This window comes from Pongo abelii, chromosome 6 (genome assembly GCF_028885655.2).
Source record: "Pongo abelii isolate AG06213 chromosome 6, NHGRI_mPonAbe1-v2.0_pri, whole genome shotgun sequence".
In the NCBI taxonomy this organism is placed as follows: domain Eukaryota; kingdom Metazoa; phylum Chordata; class Mammalia; order Primates; family Hominidae; genus Pongo; species Pongo abelii.
The window spans coordinates 10,902,886-10,926,342 of NC_071991.2; the positions used below are offsets into that span (position 1 = coordinate 10,902,886).

The 23,457-nt window shown below is 55.6% G+C and overlaps 2 protein-coding genes across 3 annotated transcripts; one reads left to right on the forward strand and one right to left on the reverse strand.

The window, feature by feature from the left end:
- Nucleotides 1–221: 221 nt before the first annotated feature.
- PLOD3 (procollagen-lysine,2-oxoglutarate 5-dioxygenase 3) lies at nt 222–11,795 on the reverse strand. 2 transcript variants are annotated; one of them, NM_001135399.1, is given in 19 exon segments: nt 222–668; nt 1,013–1,138; nt 1,801–1,947; nt 3,076–3,180; nt 4,300–4,368; nt 4,538–4,651; nt 4,739–4,880; nt 5,798–5,923; nt 6,053–6,157; nt 6,461–6,582; nt 6,738–6,863; nt 7,050–7,151; nt 7,311–7,408; nt 9,288–9,351; nt 10,109–10,221; nt 10,364–10,527; nt 10,611–10,747; nt 10,895–10,986; nt 11,366–11,522. In NM_001135399.1, coding segments are annotated over 19 exon segments (2,217 nt in total). In that variant the 5' UTR covers nt 11,475–11,522; the 3' UTR covers nt 222–512.
- Nucleotides 11,657–18,475, forward strand: ZNHIT1 (zinc finger HIT-type containing 1). Its single transcript, XM_024249502.2, has 5 exons — nt 11,657–12,420; nt 16,897–17,067; nt 17,764–17,843; nt 17,960–18,129; nt 18,224–18,475. The coding sequence occupies exons 1-5, from the start codon at nt 12,399–12,401 to the stop codon at nt 18,243–18,245; spliced, it is 465 nt and encodes a 154-aa protein (XP_024105270.1). The 5' UTR covers nt 11,657–12,398; the 3' UTR covers nt 18,246–18,475.
- The last annotated feature ends 4,982 nt before the right edge of the window (nt 18,476–23,457 follow it).

Here is a 23,457-nt window from a genome sequence, read left to right on the forward strand (position 1 = left end):
TGGGATTACAGGCGTGAGCCATCGTGCCCGGCCCCTCTCACACACTGTCTCCAGCTCAGGCAATGCAGGGTAAGGGCAAAGTGGGAGCCAGGGAAGCTTCCAGGTTCCCACGAGGGTCTAACATTCTGCCTCTCCCTTTTCCTCGTCTTCCCTTTTCAGGGTCTCTCCCGTCTACGCTGCTGGCAGGAGGGGAGATGGGGTTAATGGGCAGACCAATGGACTCCAGACTTACAAACTGTCCTTTATTCGGAGTGAGGCTGAGGAACATTAATAATTTATCACGCGGGGAGTCCCCAGAAGCCCTGTGCCCACGAACCCCTGTGGGCGGAGGAGAGAGGCGGGGACTCTGGGAGCTTCCTGAGAGGGCCGTGTGTTGGGAGCAAGGTGACATATTCAGTTCATGCACTCAGGAAGCGGGGAGAGAGACAGACCCATCCCCCAACTCCCAGGATGGGGGCCAGGCCCCCTAAAAAGGCACAATGGCAGGGCAGGTTTGGCAGAGTGGTTGAGTGTCAGGGGTCGACAAAGGACACCATGATGTAGCGTGTGCCCCAGGTCGTTGGCAGCCCCTCGTGGTAGTGAGTGAGGCGGCCGGGGTGCAGGAGTGCCCAGCCCTTCCTCGGGGAGGAGATGACGCAGTCGTAGCGCAGGAAGCGGCAGCCACCTCCCTGAAAAGAAGAGAAGGGAAAGGAAACGTGGAGTGAGCAGACGTGGGGCCTGGGGAGCACGCAGATACAGGAGGCAGGGCGGCCAGACCAGGGGGCACGGTGCAGCAGACCGGGGCGACAAGGGAGATGGCACATATGGCAGACACCGGGTGCTGGGGTGCCTGCAGACAGGAAGATCCAGGAGGAAGCAGAGGCCGCCTGCCCAGAAGCGATCTAGGAGCTGATACCCACAAAATCACTGGGAAATGGGCAGGGAGGGGAGCTGGGGGTACATGCAGGGGCTCTTGGTGGGGACCCGAGGGTCCCGAGGTGAAGAGTGGGTGGGTAGTGTGGCTGGGGCGCACCTCATAGTCCAGGCCCTTGTGGTTGAGGGCGACGTTGAGGGTGAAGGTGGATGAGTCGTGGTGTGGCCGCAGAGATGGCTGCTCGTCTGGCCGGTAGCGAACCACAAAGTTCATCACCGCCCGCGCCTGGGGGACAGGAGGGAAGAGGCTGCAGGGACAGCTGTGAGCACAGGGGGTCTTTTATTTTGTATTATTATTATTCTTTTGAGACAGTCTCGCTCTGTCACTCAGGCTGGAGTGCAGTGGTACAATCTTGGCTCACTGCAACCTCTGCCTCCCGGTTTCAAGCAATTCTCATGCCTCAGCCTCCTGAGTAGCTGGGATTATAGGCACCCGCCACTACACCCGGCTAATTTTTGTATTTTTAGTAGAGACGAGGTTTCACCATCTTGGCCAGGCTGGTCTTGAACTCCTGACCTCAGGTGATCCGCCCACCTTGGCCTCGCAAAGTGCTGGGATTACATGTGTGAGCCACCACGCCTGGCCATCGCAGGGGGTCTTCAGGGAGATGATGGTCCCTGTCCGGGGAGGGGAGGGGAGGGGCGGCGGGACCCCTGCATGGGAGGGTCTCGCTGCTCACTGGCATTAGATGAGGGCCAAGCCTCGCCCCGGGTCTCAGCCTGGCTCCCTCCCTCCCCTGGGGTGCCTCCTGCAGCATCTCATTCCCCTGGGAACTAAAGTGCATGGAGCCCAAATGCTGCGGGGGCCGAAAGGGGTCTGCGTGGAGACTTCCTGCCCGGGACTGGGGTGGGGAAGGTGGGGAGGCAGCTGGCAGGTGGGCAGCGCACCTTGGTGTGGTAGCCGGGAAACAGGCTCTCGGTCATGGGGCCCACATACGTCCGCAGCAGCTGTAGCCACTGGTCCTCGTACCCCACCTGCTTCATGTGGATGTCCACAGTGGGAACATTCTCGTAGCCTCCAGCCAGCCTTGAATCCTGGGGGCAGTGGGCACTGAGCCACCCGCCCCTCCGGCCATGGCGCCCCCCGCCCCAGGGCAGTCCAGCCTCCTTCCTCCTGTCCTCCAGCCTTCACACCTGTGTTCCTTTGTGCGAACAGTCTTCTTTGCTACTTCTCAGCCTGACTCACTGCTCCTGGCCCTTCAAGTCTCAGCTAAGATGTCACCTGTCCTGTGAAGCTCCCTAGTCCTCCCAAGTCTGGGTCAAGGCTTCCCCGTGGCTTCCACTGCACCCAGGCTGCTCATTGCAGCCTTAGAAGCTGTGTGGCGGCTGCTGCTCACAGCAGGGCAGAGCTCGGCCAGCACGAGGCATTCCTGCAGTGCAGTCTAGGACAGTGGCCCAGGAATGATTTCCTTTTTTCCTTTTTTAGAGACAGAGTCTTGTTCTGTCACCCAGGCTGGAGTACTGCGGCATGATCATAGCTCACTGCAGCCTCTGACTCTGGGGCTCAAGTGATCCTTCTGCCTCAGCCTCCTGAATAGCTGGGACCACAGGGACATGCTCAGCTAATTTTTTGTTTTTTCTGAGATGGAGTTTCGCTCTTGTTGCCCAGCCTGGAGGGCGATCTCAGCTCACTGCAACCTCCGCCTCCCGGGTTCAAGCAATTCTACCTCAGCTCCCGAGTAGCTGGGACTACAGGCGCCTGCCACCATGCCCAGCTAATTTTGTATTTTTAGTAGAGATGGGGTTTCTCCATGTTGGTCAGGCTGGTCTCGAACTCCTGACCTCAGGTGATCCACCCGCCTCGGCCTCCCAAAGTGCTCGGATTACAGGTGTGAGCCACCGCGCCTGGCCCAAACCCGGCTAATTTTAAAATTTTTTGTAGAGACAGGGTCTCGCTATGTTGCCCAGGCTGGCCTCAAACTCCCCCTGCTCGAGCAATCCTCCCGCCTCAGCCTCCCAAAGTGCTAGGATTACAGGCATGAGCCACTGTGCCCAGCAGTAAATATTTCTTGAATACATGAATGAATGCAGTTGTGACCCCAGAGTCTGCCTCCCCCTTGGGCACCCCTCTTTGCTCCCATTTTCCTGATTCCATTGTTTGTTTACCGGATCCCGCACTTCCTCCTCTGGGGAGCCCTCTGCCCTCCTCACCCAGGCCCTTACCTCATGCCGGCCACCTGACCACTGGCCGTAGTGCTCCATCTCTGCCACCAGCTCATCACACATTTGTTCTGATAGCAGTGGGAACCAGTACACGTCCGGGCATGGCTGAGGACAGGGCGAGGGAGAAGAGGGCTAGCTGACGCTGCAGAACGGGGAAGGGGACAGGCAGCAGGCAGAATGGGAAGGGGCAGGGAGGAGCAGGGAAGGCTCTGTGAGAGCAGCCGGGGACCCGTCAGGTAGGGGCTGGTGGCAAGGCTGAGGACCGGTTTCTGGCACAGCAGAGGTGGCAGAGGGTCCTGGAGCCCCTCCTGCTGGGACAGTGGATTCCAAACTTCCGTAACAGTGCATACCTCTTTTTTTTTTTTTTTGAGATAGGGTATTGCTCTGTCACCCAGGCTGGAGTGCAGTGGCACAATCATAGCTCACTATAGCCTCAACCTTCTGGGCTCAAGCGATCCTCCCACCTCAGCCTCCCAAGTAGCTGGAACTACAGGCACATGGCACCATGCCAAGCTAATTTTTTCTTTTCTTTTTTTTTGAGACAGGATCTCGCTGTGTCACCCATGGTGGAGTGCAGTGGCATGATCTTGGCTCACTGCAACCTCTGCCTCCCAGGTTCAAGCGATTTTCCCACCTCAGCCTCCCGAGTAGCTGGGACTACAGGTGCACGCCATCACACCTGACTAATTTTTGTATTTTTTTTTAAGTAGAGACAAGATTTTGCCATGTTGGCCAGGCTGGTCTTGAACTCCTGACCTCAAGTGATCTGCCTGCCTCAGCCTCTCAAAGTACTGGGATTACAGGCATGAGCACCACTCCTGGCCTCATTTCTTATTTAATTTTTTTTGTTGTTGTTGTAGAGACAGATTCTCGCTATGTTGCCCAGGCTGGTCTTGGACTCCTGGCCTCAACCGATCCACCCACCTTGGCCTCCCAAAGTGCTGGGATTACAGGCATGAGCCACTGAGCCCAGCCCCATTCTTCTTTAAAGATGTGATTTCATGCATAACACCAATATACCCAATACACAGGAGAAGAGAGGCTGTCTGATCAATGCTGGGTTTGGGGGCAAGAGTCCCTTCTGCTCGGCCTCTGCCTTCATCTTGTCTGAACAGAAAACCCTCAGATCTCTGGGGAACTCAGTGTGAAAACTTTGAATCGGAGGCCCCCAGGAGGCGATGGCCATGAGGGCAGGGGGCGGGTGGGGAGGCTGTGCGGGCTCACCTGCTCCACGATTCCTTCCCCTTCCAGGGCCCGGCTGTAGTTCTCGTGGATGTACTGCTCCTTCCAATCCTGTGGGAGGGTGGGGGTCACATCAGATCTGTGACCCCCTCGCTCCCAGCCCCCAGGGGACCACCCCCTCCCGCTCAGTGTCCTGCGCTGGCGGCAGCCATCACGTTTGGTGTCTTCCTTAGCACAGAGCGGGGAACCTGTGTGCTCTGGGCGTGGGGGCCCCACTCACGACGGGGTTGTCGAAGATCTGCCAGAGGTCAGGGTGCAGGTGCTCCGTGTCGTATCGGGAAGTGGCCAGGAGCCGGCCAAATTCATGCTGATTGCTCAGATGGAGGAAGATGCCCTGTAGTGGGGTGGGGGTGTCCGTGATGCAGGCAATGCCTGGAGTCCGGGGGACTGCCCCCAGGCCAGACCACACAACCGCGCTCACCTTGTCTCGAAAGCTCTTACAGAAGGCCATGTCTGGGTCTGTGTCACTGCCCGAGAACACGTCCCTCTGGGGCAGCTCCGTCCGCAGGGTATCACCCCTGATCACATAGGCCTGGGAGATGTATGGCACGTTCCACACACCCCTGGAGGCACCGACACCGCGGTCAGCTGGGAGGGCGGCCTCCCAAATTCTGCCCAGTTCATCCCGGGAAGTCCATCTTCCCTCAGGGTATCCCAGTCCCTGAATATAAGGCCCCTGCATGTCCCTTGTCAAGCATTGCTGGTCACAACTGCCCCATATCCCAGAATGCAGTCAGTTCCTACCTCAAGCTGTGGCACTTCTTTTTTGTTTCTTGTTTTTGGTTTTTGAGGCGGACTCTTGCTCTGTCACCCAGGCTGGAGTGCAGTGGTGTGATCTTGGCTCACTGCAACCTCCACCTCCCAGGTTCAAGCAATTCTCTCACCTTAGCCTCCCAAATAGCTGGGATTACAGGTGCCAGTCACCATGCCCGGCTAATTTTTGTATTTTTGGTAGAGATGGGGTTTCACCACGTTGGCCAGGCTGGTCTCGAACTCCTGACCTCGAGTAATCCACCCGCCTCGGCCTCCCAAAGTGCTGGGATTACAGGCGTGAGCCGCCGCGGCCAGCCCTTGTTTTTTATTTTCTTGAGACAGGGTCTCCCTCTGTTTCCAGGCTGGATTGCAGTGGTGGAAACATGGCTCACTGCAGCCTCAACCTCCCAAGTTCAAGTGATCCTCCCACCTCAGCCTCCGTAGTAGCTGGGACTACAGGCACACACCACTGTGCCCAGCTAATATTTTAAGTTTTTTATAGAGATAGGATCTTGCTACGTTGCTCAGGCTGATCTTAAACTCCCAGGCTCAAGCAGTCCTCCTACCTCGGCCTCCCAAAGTGGTGGCATCAAAAGTGTGAGCCACTGCACCCAGCCTCGTGGCACCTCTGACTGGTGACCACTCCAAACCCCTGAGAGTGGGGGGCTTGGGTCTACCTGGGCCCTGGGTCGGAGGAGGCGGGGGGCTGCAGGCTGGCAGCACTCACACTCGCTTCCGCTGCACCAGTTCCACGTAGTCCTCGGAGCGGGCATAGTACTCATCGGGGCTCAGGGCGCCCCAGAAGTTGGACCACAGCTTGCCGTGGCGGGACAGCATGGGGGCGATCACCTTCCTGCAGACAGGTGGGGGTGAGGGCTAGGCAGACGGGAGCAGGCCTGGGGAGCCCGGTGCCCAGGGCAGGAGTGGGGTTCCCGGGGCCTGTTGGGGTGCCCTCCGGCTGCGGGGAGAGGGGGTAAGCCACCTGTTCTCCTCAATGAGGATACGCAGGGTCTGCAGATTGGTGAGGACAGTGTCAGCGTCCAGGCTGAAGTAGAACTCACACTCGGGGTCCTGCCGACACAGGTCCCTGGAGGTGAGAGGCGAGCTGAGACGGCGGCGGGCGGGGAGGTGGTGTGGATGGGGGAACTGGCTCATGCCCCCAGGAGAAAAGGAGGGAGGCAGTGTCTATCCTTCCTTCCCCAGGCTCTCTGCTGTCTGGGTGAGCTGGCAAGGGCGGGGATGACAGCGTGGGGGCTGCAAGGACGCGAATGGGGAGGCCCAGGAGGGGCTGGACGGGTGACAGGTGAGGCGAGGGCCAGGCAGCAGGTGGCAGCACCCCTGACCCTACACCCTCATCCCACCCTCTCCTCCCCCTCAAGCACTCGCTCACATGGCCATGTCCCTGGCCTCGCCTGGGCTCAGAGCCTCCTCCGGTCCCACCAGCTTCACAGCTGAGAAGTGGTCCTGGAGCTGCGGCCAGGAGTCAGCGATGTGGGGCTCATGGAAGACCTCCTGGGAGGGGATGACATAGGGGGATGGGCTCAGAGGGCAGGGAGGCGGCACCTGAGGGATGGGGGTGCGGGAAGGAGATGGGGGTGGGGGCACGCGAGTTCTGATCAGGGCAGGGAAAGGATCCCTCAGGAGAGGCTCCAAGGGGGAAGTCTCACGTTGTTGTGCAGAAAAAGGGTGACCCTGTCAGGGGGATAGTCCAGGAGCAGCAGCCGCTGTAGGAAGCGGGGCAGAAACGGGGTAGGCTGTTCCACAAACACGGCCAGAAACACCCGGGGGGGAGGCTGGAAGATGCAACATGCAGGGACTCAGAGAGAAGCCCGGACTTCTCTGCTGCCCCCACCCAACCTCCACCCTGACAGGTGCAGGGACCCAGGAGCGATGCCCCCACTGCCCCCCAGCCCACTGTCCTCACACCTCCTGCTCAGCACGCTGCCCTCTCGTGCCCCTCCCTGGCACCCCCACCTCACCTGCCCCCCCGGGAGTGTCCTCCGGTCCTGGTTGCAGAAGCCACAGCCTCCCTCGGGAGTCCAGCCTTTGGGGACGTAGTTTCCCAGGTAGTTGAGCTGCAGCTGTTGGGGACAGACTGAGGCTGAGTGGCTGAGGCCTCCAGGGGTAGAGGTGGGGGTCAGGCACCCCTGCTATGGGGGCTGAGAAGGGCTTCTCAGAAGGGTTGGAGGTGCCTGGGGGTTGGGGCAGGGCGGGGCGGGGGTTGAGACCACTGGTGGCACCTTAGTGGGACCATTTCCATGGACCACAACGGGGAGCGTGTCGTAGGCCACGTTCCGGATACGCACACGGTTCCGATCAAACTTTAAAGCCACTTCATCTGGGGAAGAAAAAGGCCAGGCTTCAGACCCCCTTTCTTTGGGAGCTACCAAGCAACACATCTTTCTAAATATGGGGTCCCAAATTCTCCAGGAATAAAGGAACACCAGGGCTATCCTGGAGTGTGGCTCGTTGTGGACAGGAACCTTTGGGTTCTGACCAGGCTGCTGGCCCAGAGAGCTCCACTGCCTACTACCTGCGTATCACATCGCAGCTGGGCGAGGAAGGGGAGGGTGAGCTGAGCGGGGGGCCAGTAGGAGCCTCAGCATCCCTACCCCTCCTCATATTCTCTCTCTCCTTCCTTTTTTTTTTTTTTTTTTTTTTAAGATGGAGTCCCACTCTGTCACCCAGGCTGGAGTGCAATGACGCGGTCTCAGCTCACTGCAACCTCTGCCTCCTGGGTTCAAACGATTCTCTTGCCTCAGCCTTCCAGGTAGCTGAGACTACGGGCACATGCCACTACACCTGGCTAATTTTTGTATTTATATTTTTTGTTTTTTATGCTGAGATGGAGTCTCACTCCCAACATGCAGCCTGGAGTGCAGTGGCACGATCTTGGCTCATTGCAACCTCCACCTCTAGGGTTCAAGCGATTCTCCTTCCTCAGCCTCCCGTGTAGCCGGGATTACAGGCGCGCACCACCATGCCCAGCTAATTTTTGTGTTTTTAGTAGAGACAGGGTTTCACCATGTCGACCAGGCTGGCCTCGAACTCCTGACCTCAGGTGATCCACCTGCCTCGGCCTCCCAAAGTGCTAGGATTACAGGCATGAGCCACCACACCCAGCCTAATTTTTGTATATTTAGTAGAGACTGGGTTTCACTATGTTGACCAGGCTGGTCTCAAACTTCTGACTTCACAATCTGCCCGCCTCAGCCTTCCAAAGTGCTGGGATTACAGATGTGAGCCGTCACACCTAGCCTTTTTTTTTTTGAGAAGGAATCTCACTCTGTCACCCAGGCAGGAGTGCAGTGGCGCAATCTCGGCTCACCGCAACCTCTGCCTCCCAGGTTCCAGTGATTCTCCGGCCTCAGCCTTCTGAGTAGCTGGGATTACAGGCACCCGCCACCACGCCCAGCTCATTTTTCTACTTTTTTTTAGTAGAGACGGGTTTTCGCCATGTTGGCCAGGCTGGTCTCAAACTCCTGACCTCAAGTGATCCTCCTGCCTTGGCTTCCCAAAATGTTGGGATTACAGGCGTGAGGCACCGTGCCTGGCCTCTCTCTCTCCCCGTTCTCCCCATCCCCGGAGGCAAGTCAGCAACCCCTCCACAAGCTGTTTTCCTCATCTGTAGAAGGATAACCAGGGACCTTCCCTTTGTTAAATGAAATCACACAAGTAGGCCGGGCACAGTGGCTCATGCCTGTAATTCCAGCACTTTGAGAGGCCGAGGCAGGCGGATCACCTGAGGTTGGGAGTTCGAGACTAGCCTGGCCAACATGGTGAAACCCTGTCTCTACTAAAAATACAAAATTAACTGGGCCTGGTGGTGCATGCCTGTAATCCCAGCTACTCGGGAGGCTGAGGCAGAAGAATCACTTGAACCCGGGAGGTGGAGGCTGCGGTGAGCCGAGATTGGACCACTGCACTCCAGCCCGGGCAACAGAGCGAAACTCTGTCTCAAAAAAAAAAAAAAAAGTCCCTGGCCCGGTGCCCAGGCACAGCATGTGTGCAACAGATGCCAGACACGTTTTTGCTTCCCTTGCTTCTGGTAGTACCATCAGCACAGTGCAACTTACACAACCAGCCACTCAGACGCCTGACAAAACCACATAGAGGTGGGCTTGCATCGGCCCAGCTCCTCCAGAAGCCTCTCCCAGCTCAAGACCCCTAGCTGCAGAGGCTGCGCATCGCCCACCTGCGGCTGTGTTCCTCCTCACCTAAGGCCCCGTTGAGGTTCTGAAAGATCCGAGACTTATGATCCAGATTAAGGCTGAGTTTCTCCTAAATGGAATGAGATGCGATGGAGTGGTTAAAATGGAAGGCGTGGGAAGGACATCATTTCTCACTTTTCTCTCTCTCTCTTTTTTTCTTCTCTCACTTTTGTTGCTTAGGCTGGAGTGCAATGGCACGATCTCAGCTCACTGCAACCTCTGCCTCCCAGTTTAATTGATTCTCTTGCTTCAGCCTTCCAAGTAACTGGGACTACAGGAGACTGCCACCAGGCCTGGTTAATTTTTGTATTTTTAGTAGAGACGGGGTTTCACCATGTTGGCCAGGCTGGTCTCAAATTCCCAACCTCAGGTGATCCACCCGCCTCGGCCTCCCAAAGTGCTGGGATTACAGGCATGAGCCACCATGGTTTTTCTTTTTTTGTGAGAGACAGAGTCTCATTCTGTCACCCAGGCTGGAGTGCAGTGGTGCAAAACATCCTCAAACTCCTAGGTTCAAGTGAGCATCCCACCTCAGCCTCCCAAGTAGCTGGGATTACAGGCGTACACCACGAAGCCTGGCTAATTTTTTTTTTCCTTTTTTTGTAGAGATGAAGTCTCAACTGTGTTGTCCAGACTGGTCTTAAATTCCTGGGCTCAAGCAATCCTCCTGCCTAAGCCTCCCAAAGCTCTTGAATTACAGGAGTGAGCCACCACGCCCAGGCACACATTTTTCTCTTTGCAACCCCTTTGCTCCTCCAATCCCATTCAGCCTGAGGCCTCCACTCCCACAGAGCTGCGGGATGCGCCCACTCCTCTGCCTTCCCTACCCTCAGTCCTGGGTCCAGGTAGAGCCGTGTGTAGAACAGCTGGTCATCGTCATCATCCTTGTACTTCCACTGGCGCACGATTTGGTGGATGGTGGTGGCAAAACCGATGAATCCTGGCAGGGAGGGGGAGTGTTGACCCCGAGACTCCCAGGGTCCCAGGGCCTGTCCCCCAGGCCGTCTCCAGCCCTCAGGCACCTTTAACACTCTGTGTCCCACCGCTCTTGGCCCCTCTGCCTTGGGCACTCTGCCACTCACCACCAGAGTTGAGGAAGCGCTTCCCCGTGCCCACCTCAGGGTACTGCTCCGCCAGCCCCCACTCGGGCCAGCAGAAGCTCTCCGCAGAGAAGAGCAGGCGGCTGCCACTCTGGACGAACTTCTTCAGCAGCTCTGTGGGGCTGCCGGCCAGAATCACGTCGTAGCTGGGTGAGGAAGGGGAGGATGGGTAGGGGTCCACTGGGAACCTCAGCATCCTTACCTTGCTCCCTATCCCCAGCCCCGTTACCTATCCACAAACATGATGATCATATCCTCCCGGTCAGCGTATTTCTCCATTTCCTTCTTTAGCCACCGGACCTTCTGTCCTCCACCAACTGTTCGGGCCACATCACCCCCTCGCCACTCCTCTCCCAGGCCCAGGGTCTGTGGAGAAGGTGACCCATGCCAGGCAAGGGGTGGGGAGTTGTCGGGGGAACTCCTGACCAGGCTCACCGTGGGGACCTGGGCATCCAGACTTCAGCCCACCCCTCCTGCTGGGATCCCCTCCCAGGGGCCTTTCCCTCTCCTCACTCGCACAGTGTAGTTGAAGAACTCTGCAGAGCGCAGGAAACGCAGGTACCCCTCGGTTTCAGCTGTGGCCACAGTGATCACCAGCAGCTTCTCTGTTACAAGAGAGAAATGGCACTTGAGATCCACCGCCCAGCTCCAGGCCTCACGTGCTTTGCTGTCCTCCCTCTCACTCGACTTCCCTCCCTTTCTTCCTTCCCATTCTTAAACTCTTCTCACCCAGGAATGCTCTGACCCCAGGGAGGGCAGGGAGGGAGTGGTGCCCAGGAATTCCGAGTCCCTTTGCACAGGGAGGCTGGAAACCCCGGTTCAGGGTGGTGATGGGCGAGGGGCTTGGCGCGACTCAGCCTCAAGAGCACGCTGGGCGGGGGACGGGCCAGACACCTCCTCGAGCCTCCGACCCACTCCGGGCCAGGCTGGCAGGCGCGTCAGCCTCTGTCCACTCGGCCGTGCCGGGCCTCCCCGGGATCTCACCTGGGTTGACCGGGTCTCGGCCCCGGGGCCGGTCGGAGGCTGAGGCCGCAGGGGGCAGCAGCAGCGGCAGCAGCAGCAGGAACCGGGGTCCAGGCCCCGAGGAGGTCATGGTGGGGAGCGGGCCCAGACAGCACCCAGGATCCTGGGATCTCAGCTACGCGCCTGGATCCCAGCTCCGGAGGGGAGCTCCGGGAAGGGGGCGCTCGGGCTGGTGTGCGGCCGCCGCGAAGAGCAGCTCGGCTGTGGCCACGCCCTGAAAAAAAGGCGTATCCGGAGGCTACAGAAAGCTCCAGATGCCGGCGCCGCAGACAAGGCGAGGATTGTCCCGGGCGCACAGGAGGCGGGGGAGGGGCGGCGGCTCGGGCCGGCGGGCGGGAGACAGGGACTCTGGGCCGAGCCAGCCGCTTGACACATGTGGAAGCTGAAACCTAGACAGGGGAAGTGACCCCTGGCGGAGGGTCCGGCGGGACGCGGGGGCGGGTCCTGGCCGCAGCCCTGCCCGGAGAGTGCGGGCGGAAGACGGGGAGAGCGAGGGGCTGGCGGCGACAGGAAGGGAGGAAGCCTAGGAGTCCGCCGCGGGACGGAGGCCTGGGGGAACTGGAAGTTGAGCTTTCTGCAGAGGGCCACTAGGAAACTCGGACTGCCCAAGGAAGCCAGCCACTTTCTTTGACAGTCCAGCCCACCTCCTCTTCTGCCCGGAGGAGAAGCTCCAGGGGCCGCCTTTGTGATCACAGCATCTTCACAAGGGCCAAAGGAAAATAAGATTTCTCGTAAGAACACCGTGACCACATCTTTAAAATGACCCATTTCGTGGCTGCCACAAGATTTACACCTCCACACTGAGGCCGGAAGTGGTTTTGCCCCTATAAAACATGGCGAAAAGCTTTCTCGTCTCCAAGGAAACGCCACGTAATGAGTCAAAGCTGTGGCGCACGCGCAGAAGTACAAGCCACCGGAAGTGATGGCGCCGCCACCAAAGCCGTAGAGTTAGTACGCGTGCGCAGCAGTCTCTTCCGACAGTTGTGTTGTGCCAATGGTGGAGAAGAAAACTTCGGGTATGTGAGCCCCCGCGGTTCGCCCCCTTCCCCTTCCGAAGTCCAAACCAGTCCTAGAATTTTCTTACCTAGTCATTCCTCTTTTTTTTTTTGAGACATGGTCTCGCTCTTTCACCTAGGCTGGAGTGCAGTGGCATAGTCATAGCTCACTGCAGCCTCGAATTCCTGGGATCAAACCGTCCTCCCACCTCAGCCTCCCGAGTGGCTGGAACTGCAGGCATGAGGCCCCACGCCTGGCTAATTTTTAATTTGTTATGTGGTGACGGGCTCTCTCTAAGTTGCCCAGGTTGGTCTCCAACTCTTGGCCTCAAAGCGATCCTCCCGCGTGGGCCTTCCAAAGTGTTGGGATTACAGGCGTGAGCTGCCGCGCCCGGCCCCAGCTATTCCTCTTAAATCCATTCCTCAGCCCTCGGGTCCTGGCGTTGACCCTTCATTCACGTTTTATTGATGCCTGCTCCAAGCCAGGCGCTGGGGATGAAGAGGAGAAAGACCCCTGTTATCCAAGCATTGGCTTTTTCTGGAAGGGGGATAGAAACGCAGACCTAACACTGTATTTTATTGTGATTTGTGATTTGTACTATGGCAGAGGGAAGCACAGCGCCTGGGAACAGGGAGGCGTGGCATCTAGCCCAGGTTCTGGGAGGCAGGGGACTGTGAAAGCTTGAAGGAAAAATGAAAAAGCTTGAATTGAGTCTTGGAAGTCTAGTTAGGGTTGCTCTCAGTGGGAACCTCACGTGCAAAGGCAGTAAAGCAAGAAAAAGCAAGTCGCTTAGGAAGCCAAGTCCACAGTTTGGATCTTACAGAGTAATAAGAAAGGATGGAAGGCTGGGGAAAGGTTACATTTTGAAAGGCATCATACACACTGCCCAGGAGTTTGAACTCTGTGGGGAAACATTGGAGAGCCAGCAAAGGCTTTTTTTTTTTTTAAGACAGAGTCTCGCTCTGTCACCCAGGCTGGAATGCAGTGGTTCTATATAACTCACTGCAGCCTCAACCTCCCATGCTCAAGTGATTCTTCCGCCTCAGCCACCTGAGTAGCTGGAACTACAGGTGGGTGCAGTCCACCATGCTGGGCTAGTTTTTAAATTTTTTGTTGAGATGGGTGTCTCACTATGTTGCCCAGGCTGGTCTTGAACTCCTGAGCTCAGGTGATCCTCCGGCCTCGGCCTTCCAAAATGCTAGGATTACAGGCATGAGCCACTGCGCTTGGCGCTTTCAGTTTTTCTTTTTTTTTGAGACGGAGTCTCGCTCTGTCCCCCAGGCTGGAGTGCAGTGGCGCAATCTCGGTTCACTACAAGCTCTGCCTCCCGGGTTCACACCATTCTCCGGCCTCAGCCTCCGGAGTAGCTGGGACTACAGGCGCCCACCACCACACCCAGCTTATTTTTTGTATTTTTAGTAAAGACAGGGTTTCACCGGTTAGCCAGGATGGTCTTGATCTCCTGACCTCGTGATCCGCCTGCCCCGGCCTCCCAAAATGCCAGGATTACAGGCATGAGCCACTGCGCTTGGCCGTTTCCGTTTTTCAAAGGCTTCGCAGTCTCCCAGCCATGACTTATTTCATGTTGGCCTCAAGGCCTGAAATACCTTGCTGTCTCCCCTAGCCAGGTCATTCACCAGTTAGGCCTTAACCTGGACTTACCTTCTGCTGGGAAGTCTTCCCTGACTACTCCAAGGCCAGGTTGGGTGTTTCTGTCCTGGGCTCTGCAGCACTTTATACTTCCATATCCTAGCCTACCCTATGCTGTACTTACTGTGTTTGTTTGATTAATCATTTGTGTTTGCCACTGGACTGTAAGCTTTGGCATCCCTAAAACCTAGAGCACTGCCTGGCATTTGGAGGGGAGACAGAGTAGTAAGGTGATCACAATCATGGTTTTTTTGTTTGGTTGGTTTTGGGTTTTTTTTTTTGAAACAGGGTCTTGCTCTGTCACCCAGGCTGGAGTGCAGTGGCCCAAACACAGCTCACTGCACCCTTGAGCTCCTGGGCTCAAGTAATCCTTGCGCCTCAGCCTCTTGAATAGCTGGGACTACAGGTGTGTCCCACTACACCTGGCTAATTTTTGTATTTTTTTGTAGAAACAGGGTTTTGCCATGTTGCCCAGGCTGGCCTCAAACTACCGCGCTCAAGCAATCCACCCACCTTGGCCTCCCAAAATGCTGAGGTAACAGGCATGAGCCACTGTGCCTGGCAAGGTCATGCTTTTTGATGCTGGGTAGTTCTTTGACTCCTGACCTGGTCACTTGCTAGCTATGTGGACTTTGGACATGTTTCTTAATCTCAGAATGTTGGTAAATTGGGGATGATGATACTATCCCATACAGCTGTTGTAAGGGTTAAATGGTTCAGGTGATGCAAAGAGCTGAGCACGTGCCTGGCTCATAGTAAGTGTCCAACAAGTGATAGCTACTGGGGCTGGTGCTGTTATTATTATGGTTAACAGGTGATTAATGAATAAAGAGATATATTATGCAAAATTATCAGAATCTGGCAAACAGCTGATAAGGCAATGAGGAAAGAGGTTTTTTGTTTTTTGTTTTTTGTTTTTGAGACAGGGTCTCGCTCTGGTGCCCAGGCTGGAGTGCAGTGGCGCGATCTCAGCTCACTGCAACCTCCGCCTCCCGGGTTCAAGCGATTCTTGTGTCTCAGCCTCCCGAGTAGCTGGGATTACAGGCATGTGCCACCACACCCTGCTAATTTTTGTATTTTTAGTAGAGACAGGGTTTTACCACATTGGCCAGGCTGGTCTCGAACTCCTGACCTGAAGCGATGAGCCCACCTCAGCCTCCCAAAGTGCTGGATTGCAGGGGTCAGCCACTATGTCCAGCTGAGGAAAGAGGTTAAAATAACTTCTAGGTTTCTGGTTTGGATGTCTGCATAGATGGTTCCATTTGCTTAGAGAGAATCTGCAGGAGAAGCAGACTTGGATGGGAATTTTTTTAAATTTTGAGTTGCAGTGTCCACGGGGCCAGTGGGTGATTTCTTTTTTCTTTCTTTCTTTTTTTTTTTTTTTTTTGGAGACAGTCTTGCTCTGTCACTCAGGCTGGAGTGGTGGTGCGATCATGGCCACCACACTGCAGCCTCAACCTCCCGGGCCTGTGTAATCCTCCCACTGCAGCCTCCCAAGTAGCTGGGACTACAGGCGTGTGCAACCACGCCTGGCTTATTTTTTAATTTTTTGTAGAGACGGGGTTTGGCTATGCTGCCCAGGCTGGTTTCTAACTCCTAGCATCAAGCGATCCTTTGGCCTCCCAAAGTGCTGAGATTTTTAATTTTTTGTAGAGATGGGGTTTGGCTATGCTGCCCAGGCTGGTTTCTAACTCCTGGCATCAAGCGATCCTTTGGCCTCCCAAAGTGCTGAGATTACAGGCGTGCACCACCACGCCCGGCCTCACCAGGCGCCGGCTGCATGGCCAGTTCTGGAGCCCGGGAGCAGGTTCTGTGTTGAGGGAGTCACTCTAGGAGTCATTTGCTTGTGGGTGATCATCAGAGCCCTTTGTTTGGATTCGAAATCCCAGGAAGAGTGTGTAGACTGAGCAGAGAAGAGGGCCAGCCACCTCCATAGAGGCAGGGAGAGCAGCCGATTTGGAGCTGGAGGATTGCTGGACGTGGAGAAGGCCTGCAGTTTTGTCAAGGAAGCAAGCAAAGAGTCTCTTTCTACTCGATGAAGGTAGTCAGCACCGCCACAGGGTGGACAGGGCTCAGGTCCAAGGAGGAGGAGGAAGGCACACTGGAGCCGCTCTGGGGCCCCGAGTGTGGGTGGTCCCCCGTGGATGACCAGGCAGATGTCAGATTTCGGGGTTCGAGGAGAGGGTGGGAGGTGAAAAAGCAACACGTCACGTGAGTTGCTGTGAAGGAGAAGGAGCCATGAAGCCGAGTAGACACATGAGCGTCGCCAGCTTTTTGATGGAAAGTGCCGGTTGAGGAGGAGGGGTGGAAGATGGGAGAGGGAGGGAATGGGCTGGAGGTGAAGGCTCGGGTTCAGTGGTGGGACTTGGGGGGCTCCAGGGCAGGAGTGTGCCCACTTGGCATCACGTTTGTGGGTAGGTGGCCTGGAAGATGAGCATGTCCAAGCGTGGGTGGCCACTGGTTCCTTTGAGGTAGGAGGTGAGATGCTGAGCATGAGGGCCATGTGTATTGAGGGCCCAGGACAGCCTGGAAGCCCCAGGGTGCCGTGACCTCCCCAGTCAGCAGTGAGCTGTCTCCAGGACGGGGCTTACTGGCTGGGACTGGGATTGAGAGGAAGGCGGAGAAAACAGGTGGGAGAAACTGAAAGGGTCTCAGCTGGTGGGACAGGAAGTGTGGGCTCCGGGGCTTGGCCTGGGAGGAGACAAGGGGACCGAGGGCTTGGCAATGGGGATGAGATCAGAGAGCTGCAGCTTCCACCCTGGGTGCCTTCCTCGCCCTGCCCAGAGCGGCGGCCACACTGCTCTTTCTCGGAAGCCCTGTAACTTTGTGTGCTCTGCTCCATCCAGTTCGCTCCCAGGACCCCGGGCAGCGGCGGGTGCTGGACCGGGCCGCCCGGCAGCGTCGCATCAACCGGCAGCTGGAGGCCCTGGAGAATGACAACTTCCAGGATGACCCCCACGCGGGACTCCCTCAGCTCGGCAAGAGACTGCCTCAGTTTGATGATGACGCGGACACTGGTGAGGCGGATGGAGGAGGAAGCGGGGGATGGGACTGAGAGGATGGCGGGAGAGTCCGCCCAACATAGGCTGTGGGAGGACCCGGGAGCTTCTGGTGCCTCTGCCAGTGACTGGCTCCCATGGCTGTGAGCAACCACACCCCCTTTCTGTGCCTCAGTTTCCTCTCGTGTATGTGAAATAAACAAGAGAGACTAGATGAGCTCTGCCTTAGGCTTGGGGGCATGGAGGTGACTGTCAGCTGGGATTGGAGAATTGGGGTGGAGGGCAGAGGCTGGTAGCGAGGGGCCGACTTAGAGCCAGGAGGGCAGGGCCAGGTGTGGTGGCTCACGCCTGTAATCCCAGCATTTGGGAGGCTGAGGTGGGCGGATCACTTGAGGTCAGGAGTTCAAGACCAGCCTGGCCAACATGGTGAAACCCCATCTGTACTAAAAATACAAAAACAAAATTAGCCAGGCATGGTGGTGGACACCTGTAATCGCAGCTACTCAGGAGGCCAAGGCAAGAAAATCACTTGAACCCAGGAGATGGAGGTTGCAGTGAGCCAAGATCGCACCACTGCACTCCAGCCTGGGTGACAGAGGGAGACTCTGTCTCCAAAAGAACCAGGAGGGCGCATGGGCACGGGGAGTGATGAACCAGAGAAGGATGCTGTCTTTCTGGGCAAGTGCCAAGCAACGGATCGCCCTTGACCCCTAGGAAAGAAAAAGAAGAAAACTCGAGGTGATCATTTTAAACTTCGCTTCCGAAAAAACTTTCAGGCCCTGTTGGAGGAGCAGGTGAGAGGAGGGTCGGCCTGGGAGGACCCCACAGGGAAGGGGTGAGCCTGGCCCTGGCAGGTGTTCGCTGCATGGGTGGGCGGAGGAGTCCTAGAGCCGGCCCCTTGTCTCTGCAGAACTTGAGTGTGGCCGAGGGCCCCAACTACCTGACGGCCTGTGCGGGGCCCCCATCGCGGCCCCAGCGCCCCTTCTGTGCTGTGTGTGGCTTCCCTTCCCCCTACACCTGTGTCAGTTGCGGCGCCCGGTACTGCACTGTGCGCTGTCTGGGGACCCACCAGGAGACCAGGTGAGCATGAGACCTGCTGTCCACACCCACTCCCTCCTTCCCACAGCCTCCCCAGACCTCTCTCCCCTCATCTTGGCTTCCCCTCTGTCTGCAGGTGTCTGAAGTGGACTGTGTGAGCCTGGGCATTTCCAGAGAGGAAGGGCCGCTGTGCACTGCCCGGCCTTCAGAAAGACAGTTTCATTACCCAGTGCAGGGGGAGCTCTTCCTGCACCGAGGGAGGAGCCGCTCATTCACCCAACAAAACTGTGTCTTATCTGCCAGGAAAGACCAGCCTCACTCCCGGGAACTGTCTGGCAGGTAGGCTGAGCCCCCCAGTGCTGTTAGAATAAAAAGCCTCGTGCCGGAAGCCTGCCTGTTTGGTCGTAGTGTGTTTGAGGTGATGGTAATGGGTCACCCATCTCTCCTGCTCACGGCTCTGTCTCTCTTCCTCCTGCCTCCCACTCACCCCTGCCACTGTCCGCCCCTCCGTGTCCCTGATTGCGAGAGATTCTGTCCTATTCTCCTGCCACCCCCGAGCCCCTGCCCTCCTTGGCTGCTTCTTTAAGTCTTTTTGGTTATTGATTTAGTTGTTTAAACTATTTTATTTATTTATTAGAGACAGGGTCTTGTACTGTAACCCAGGCTGGAGTGCAGTGGTGCAGTCTCGGCTCACTGCAACCTCCGCCTCCCAGGTTCAAGGGATTCTCCTGCTTCAGCCTCCCAAGTAACTGGGATTACAGGTGCCTGCCACCACGCCCAACTAATTTTTTTATGTTTTTAGTAGAGTTGGGGTTTTGATGGGTTGGCCAGGCTGGTCTCGAGCTCCCAACCTCAGGTGATCCACCTGCCTCGGCCTACCAAAGTGCTGGCATTATAGGCGTGGGCCACTGCGCCTGCCCATGTTTTTCCTTTTTATTTCTCCAGTTGGTGTATTTTCAAAGTATAGCTAGGTTCCAGGGATGGTGACAGGGAGGTGGCGGGAGGACTGTGGAACATGTGCAGAATGGAACCGCTGAGGGAGCTAGGCCTGTCTTCCTCTCAAGGTACTTAGGCAAAGGGGAGTGGTCCTTGTCCTTGGTGCTGCCAGACTGAGGGAGCAGTTGTCCTTAGGAAGCCCCTGTTGCCAGGGGCTGCAGTGTCTGAAGTTATTAGCAGTACGGAAAACCCAGAAGTTTCTGGGAAACATGGGGGAATTCATGGTATAGAGCAAATTTGTCCAACCTGCAGCCCGCATGTGGCCCAGGATGACTTTGAATGCAGCCCAACACAAATTCATAAACTTTCTTAAAACATTGTGAGATTCTTTTGCGATTTTTTTTTTCTTTTAGCTCATCAGCTATCGTTAATGTTAGTGAATTTTATGTGTCTCCTAAGACAATTCTTCTTCCAATGTGGCCCAGAGAAGCCAAAAGAGTGGACACCCCTGGATTAGAGGCCCTTGGTCTGGGTGGCCCTGGGTGCTGTGACTCCTGTGAACTTCTTATACCCATACCTTGTCTAAATGAATTGCAAGCGGTAATCTCGTAAGGTCCTTTTGGTTGCTATATTAAGGCCCAGAACCCTGTTAACCTCATAGCAAAGCAAGTGCTTAGTAAGTATTGGTTGAACAGATGGCCTCATTAAGATATTAGAGAGATCCAGCAAAGTCAACGTTAGGCACCATTTTTTTTTTTTCTGAGATGGAGTCTCGCTCTGTCGCCCAGGCTGGAGTGCAGTGGCGCCATCTCAGCTCACTGCAACCTCCACCTCCCGGGTTCAAGTGACCCTCATGCCTCAGCCTTCTGAGTAGCTGGGATTACAGGCGCCCACCACTATGCCCAGCTAATTTTTGTATTTTTTGTAGAGATGGGGTTTTACCTTGTTGGCCAGGCTGGTTTCGAACTTCTGACCTCAGATGATCCACCCGCCTTGGCCTCCAAAGTGGTGGGATTACAGATGAGAGCCACCGTGCCTGGCCAGTCACCATCTTAGGCCTTCACTTTTGGGTACTTTCCTGGGGGTTGGCTCAAGTATTCCCCAGGGTTTTCTTGAAGACCTGCCTCCCTTTCTCTGAAGACTTGCAGCTGGGCAGGCGGTACTGGTTTTGGTGTCAGCTTCATGTTAGGAGGCTGATGTCAGGATTCAGAGACAATCCAGGTGAGGTGGTTTTTCAAGATGGCTCAAAATTCTTTGTCCTCCCATTAAAAAGTGGAGTGTTATGGCCAGGCAAGGTGGCTCACACCTGTAATCCCAGCACTTTGGGAGGCTGAGGTGGGCAGATCACTTGAGGTCAGGAGTTTGAGATCAGCCTGGCCAACATGGTGAAACCCTGTCTCTACTAAAAATACAAAAATTAGCTGGGCATGGTGGCGTGCGCGTGTAATCCCAGCTACTCTGGAGGCTGAGGCAGCAGAATCGCTTGAACCTGGGAGGCAGAGGTTGCAGTGAGCCGAGATCATGCCACTGCACTCCAGCCTGGGCAACAGAATGAGACCCCCGCTAAGAAAAAAAAAAAAAAGGCCGGGTGCAGTGGCTTATGCCTGTAATCCTAACACTTTGGGAGGCCAAGGCAGGTGGATCACCTGAGGTCAGGAGTTTGAGACCAGCCTGGCCAACATGGTGAAACCCCATCTCTATTGAAAGTATAAAAATTAGCCGGGTGTGGTGGTGGGCACCTGTAATCCCAGCTACTTGGGAGGCTGAGGCAAGAGAATCCCTTGAACCTGGGAGGTGGAGGTTTCAGTGAGCTGAGATCTCGCCATTGCACTCCAGCCTGGGCAACAGACTAAGACTCCATCTCAAAAGAAAAAACAAACAAAAAAACAAAATTAGCCAGGCATGGTGGCATGTGCCTGTAATCCCAGCTACTCAGGAGGCTGAGGCAGGAGAATCGCTTGAACCCGGGAGGCAGAGGTTGCAGTGAGCTGAGATTGCGCCATTGCATTCCAGCCTGGGCAACAGAGTGAGACTCCGTCTCCAAAAAGAAAAGAAAAGACTATTTCGGGGCTGAACAACACCATCTGTGCTTCTCCGTGGCATCCTAGGCCGGGATTCCCGTCCAGCTTGCACTGTCGGCACAATCTCTTTGGATTCTTTCCTAACTTAGCTGACTGTTTCATATTTTGTGGTTATAAAAAGAGGCACACTGGTTCTGTTCAATGTAAGATTTCTCTCCCCAGTGACGTACTCCGCCTTCCAAAATGACCTTGAGAGGACAGGGCTGGACCCCGAGGGCCTCTGGTTGCTCTCTGATGCCATCCATGACATTCTCTAGGAAGCTGAGTCCAGGGTCTTTGGACCCCCATTGAAAAACCATAATTCGGCAGGGCAGGTGGCTCACGCCTGTAATCCCAACACTTTGGGAGCCCGAAGCAGGCGGATCACTTGAGGTCAGGAGTTCGAGACCAGCCTGGCCAACATGGTGAAACCCAGTCTATACTAAAATTACAAAAATTAGCCAGGTGTGGTGGCACATGCTTGTAATCCCAGCTGTTTGGGAGGCTGAGGCAGGAGAATCGCTGGAACCCAGGAGGCAGAGGTTGCAGTGAGCCAAGATCGCGCAACTGCACTCCAGCCTGGGTGACAGAGCAAGACTCAGTCTCAAAAAAAAAAAGAAAAAAGAAAGAAAACCATAATTCCCCAAGGACAGCCTGAAACAATTTTGCCAGCTTCCTTCGTGCTAGGGAGATTTTTTCCTATCTTGGGAGACACCTGGTCTTTGGGAAATGTATACTCTGCTATAAGGTTCTAGAAGGTAAACCTAGTGTCATGTGATAAGGGCAGCACCCCCCTTTCCTGGGAGCACAGAGGAGGAAGAGGTTGGCGCCAGGATTTGGAAGTCTGGACACGGGTGGTTACTCCTAAAAACTTCAATGAGGCTGGGTGCTGTGGCTCAGGCCTGTAATCCCAACGCTTTGGGAGGCTGAGGCAGGAGGGTCTCTTGATCCTAGTAGATCGAGACCAGCTTTGGCAACACAGGGAGACCCCGTCTCTACAAAAAATTTTAAAATTGGCCGGGCACAGTGGCTCATGCCTGTAATCCCAGCACTTTGGGAGGCCGAGGCAGACAGATCACGAGGTCAGGAGATCGAGACCATCCTGGCTAACACGGTGAAACCCCGTCTCTACTAAAAATACAAAAAATTAGCTGGCCTGGTGGCGGGCGCCTGTAGTCCCCAGCTACTCGGGAGGCTGAGGCAGGAGAATGGCGTGAACCCAGGAGGCCGAGCTTGCAGTGAGCCGAGACTGCACCACTGTGCTCCAGCCTGGGCCACTGCACTCCAGCCTGGGTGACAGAGCAAGACTCCGTCTCAAAAAAAAAAAAAAAAATTAAAAATTAGCCAGGTATGGTGGTACATGCCTATAGTCCCAGCTACTCAGGGAAGGATGGCTTGGGCCTGGGAGGTTGAGGCTGTGGTGGGCAGCAATCACTTTACTGCAGTCCAACCTGGGCAACAGAGCAAGACCCTGTCTCAAAAAAAAAAAAAAAAAGATCTTGATTTTAATTGATGTGAATTAGGAGAGCCAAGAATTCTGGGAAGCAGGGCAGTTGTGTCTTCAGTCTTGGAGAAATCCTGGTCTGAGTACTAACTAGTGGTGTAGCTTGGACAGGTCACTTCACCTCTCCGATTCTGTTGGAGCCATGCTGCAGCTATTGCAAGAATTCAATACACCTAGCCCAAGGCCTGGCTTCTAGTGAGTACACAGCAAATGAGAGCGCTTGATGATACTGCCAAGACCTAAAGCATGTTATTGAGTTTTTCACAGCCAGCTCCCTGGGGACTAACCCCCGCACCTGGCCCAATTGTCAGGTAGCCAGCAGTTTACATTTACATTTCTTTTTTTAAGACAGAGTGTCACTCTGTTGCTCATGCTGGAGTGCAGTGGCGTGATCTCGGCTCACTGAACCTCCCAGGTTCAAGTGATTCTTGTGCCTCAGCCTCCTAAGTAGTTAGAATTACAGGTGCCTGCCACCATGCCCTGCTAGTTTTCGGATGTTTTTTATTTTTTCTTTTAATTTTTTTGAGACAGAGTCTCGCTCTGTCACCCAAGCTGGAGTGCAGTGGCACGATCTCAGCCACTGCAACCTCTGCCTCCCTGGTTGTTCAAGCGATTCTCCTGCCCCAGCCTCCTGAGTAGCTGGGATAACAGGCGCCTGCCACCTCGCCCAGCTAATTTTGTATTTTTATTGGAGATGGAGTTTCATTATGTTGGCCAGGCTGGTCTCGAACTCCTGACCTCAGGTGATCCGCCAACCCCGGCCTGCCAAAGTGCTGGGATTACAGGCGTGAGCCACTGCGCCTGGCCAGTGGTTTACATTTGTGTTTGCTCCTAGGCTGTGGGTTCTTTGAGGGCACAGGCCCATGCCAG

Excerpts from the sequence above, each read along its gene's own strand:
- PLOD3 (XM_063725612.1), bottom strand. The coding sequence starts at position 11,474 with ATGACCTCCTCGGGGCCTGGACCCCGGTTCCTGCTGCTGCTGCCGCTG. Across the intron at positions 7,409-9,287 it reads GAACCTCAACGGGGCCTTAG|ATGAAGTGGCTTTAAAGTTT; the intron begins GTGAGGAGGAAC and ends TTTCTTCCCCAG. Across the intron at positions 7,152-7,310 it reads ATGGAAATGGTCCCACTAAG|CTGCAGCTCAACTACCTGGG; the intron begins GTGCCACCAGTG and ends TGTCCCCAACAG.
- ZNHIT1 (XM_024249502.2), top strand. The coding sequence starts at position 12,399 with ATGGTGGAGAAGAAAACTTCGG. Across the intron at positions 12,421-16,896 it reads GGTGGAGAAGAAAACTTCGG|TTCGCTCCCAGGACCCCGGG; the intron begins GTATGTGAGCCC and ends TGCTCCATCCAG. Across the intron at positions 18,130-18,223 it reads GGGACCCACCAGGAGACCAG|GTGTCTGAAGTGGACTGTGT; the intron begins GTGAGCATGAGA and ends CTCTGTCTGCAG.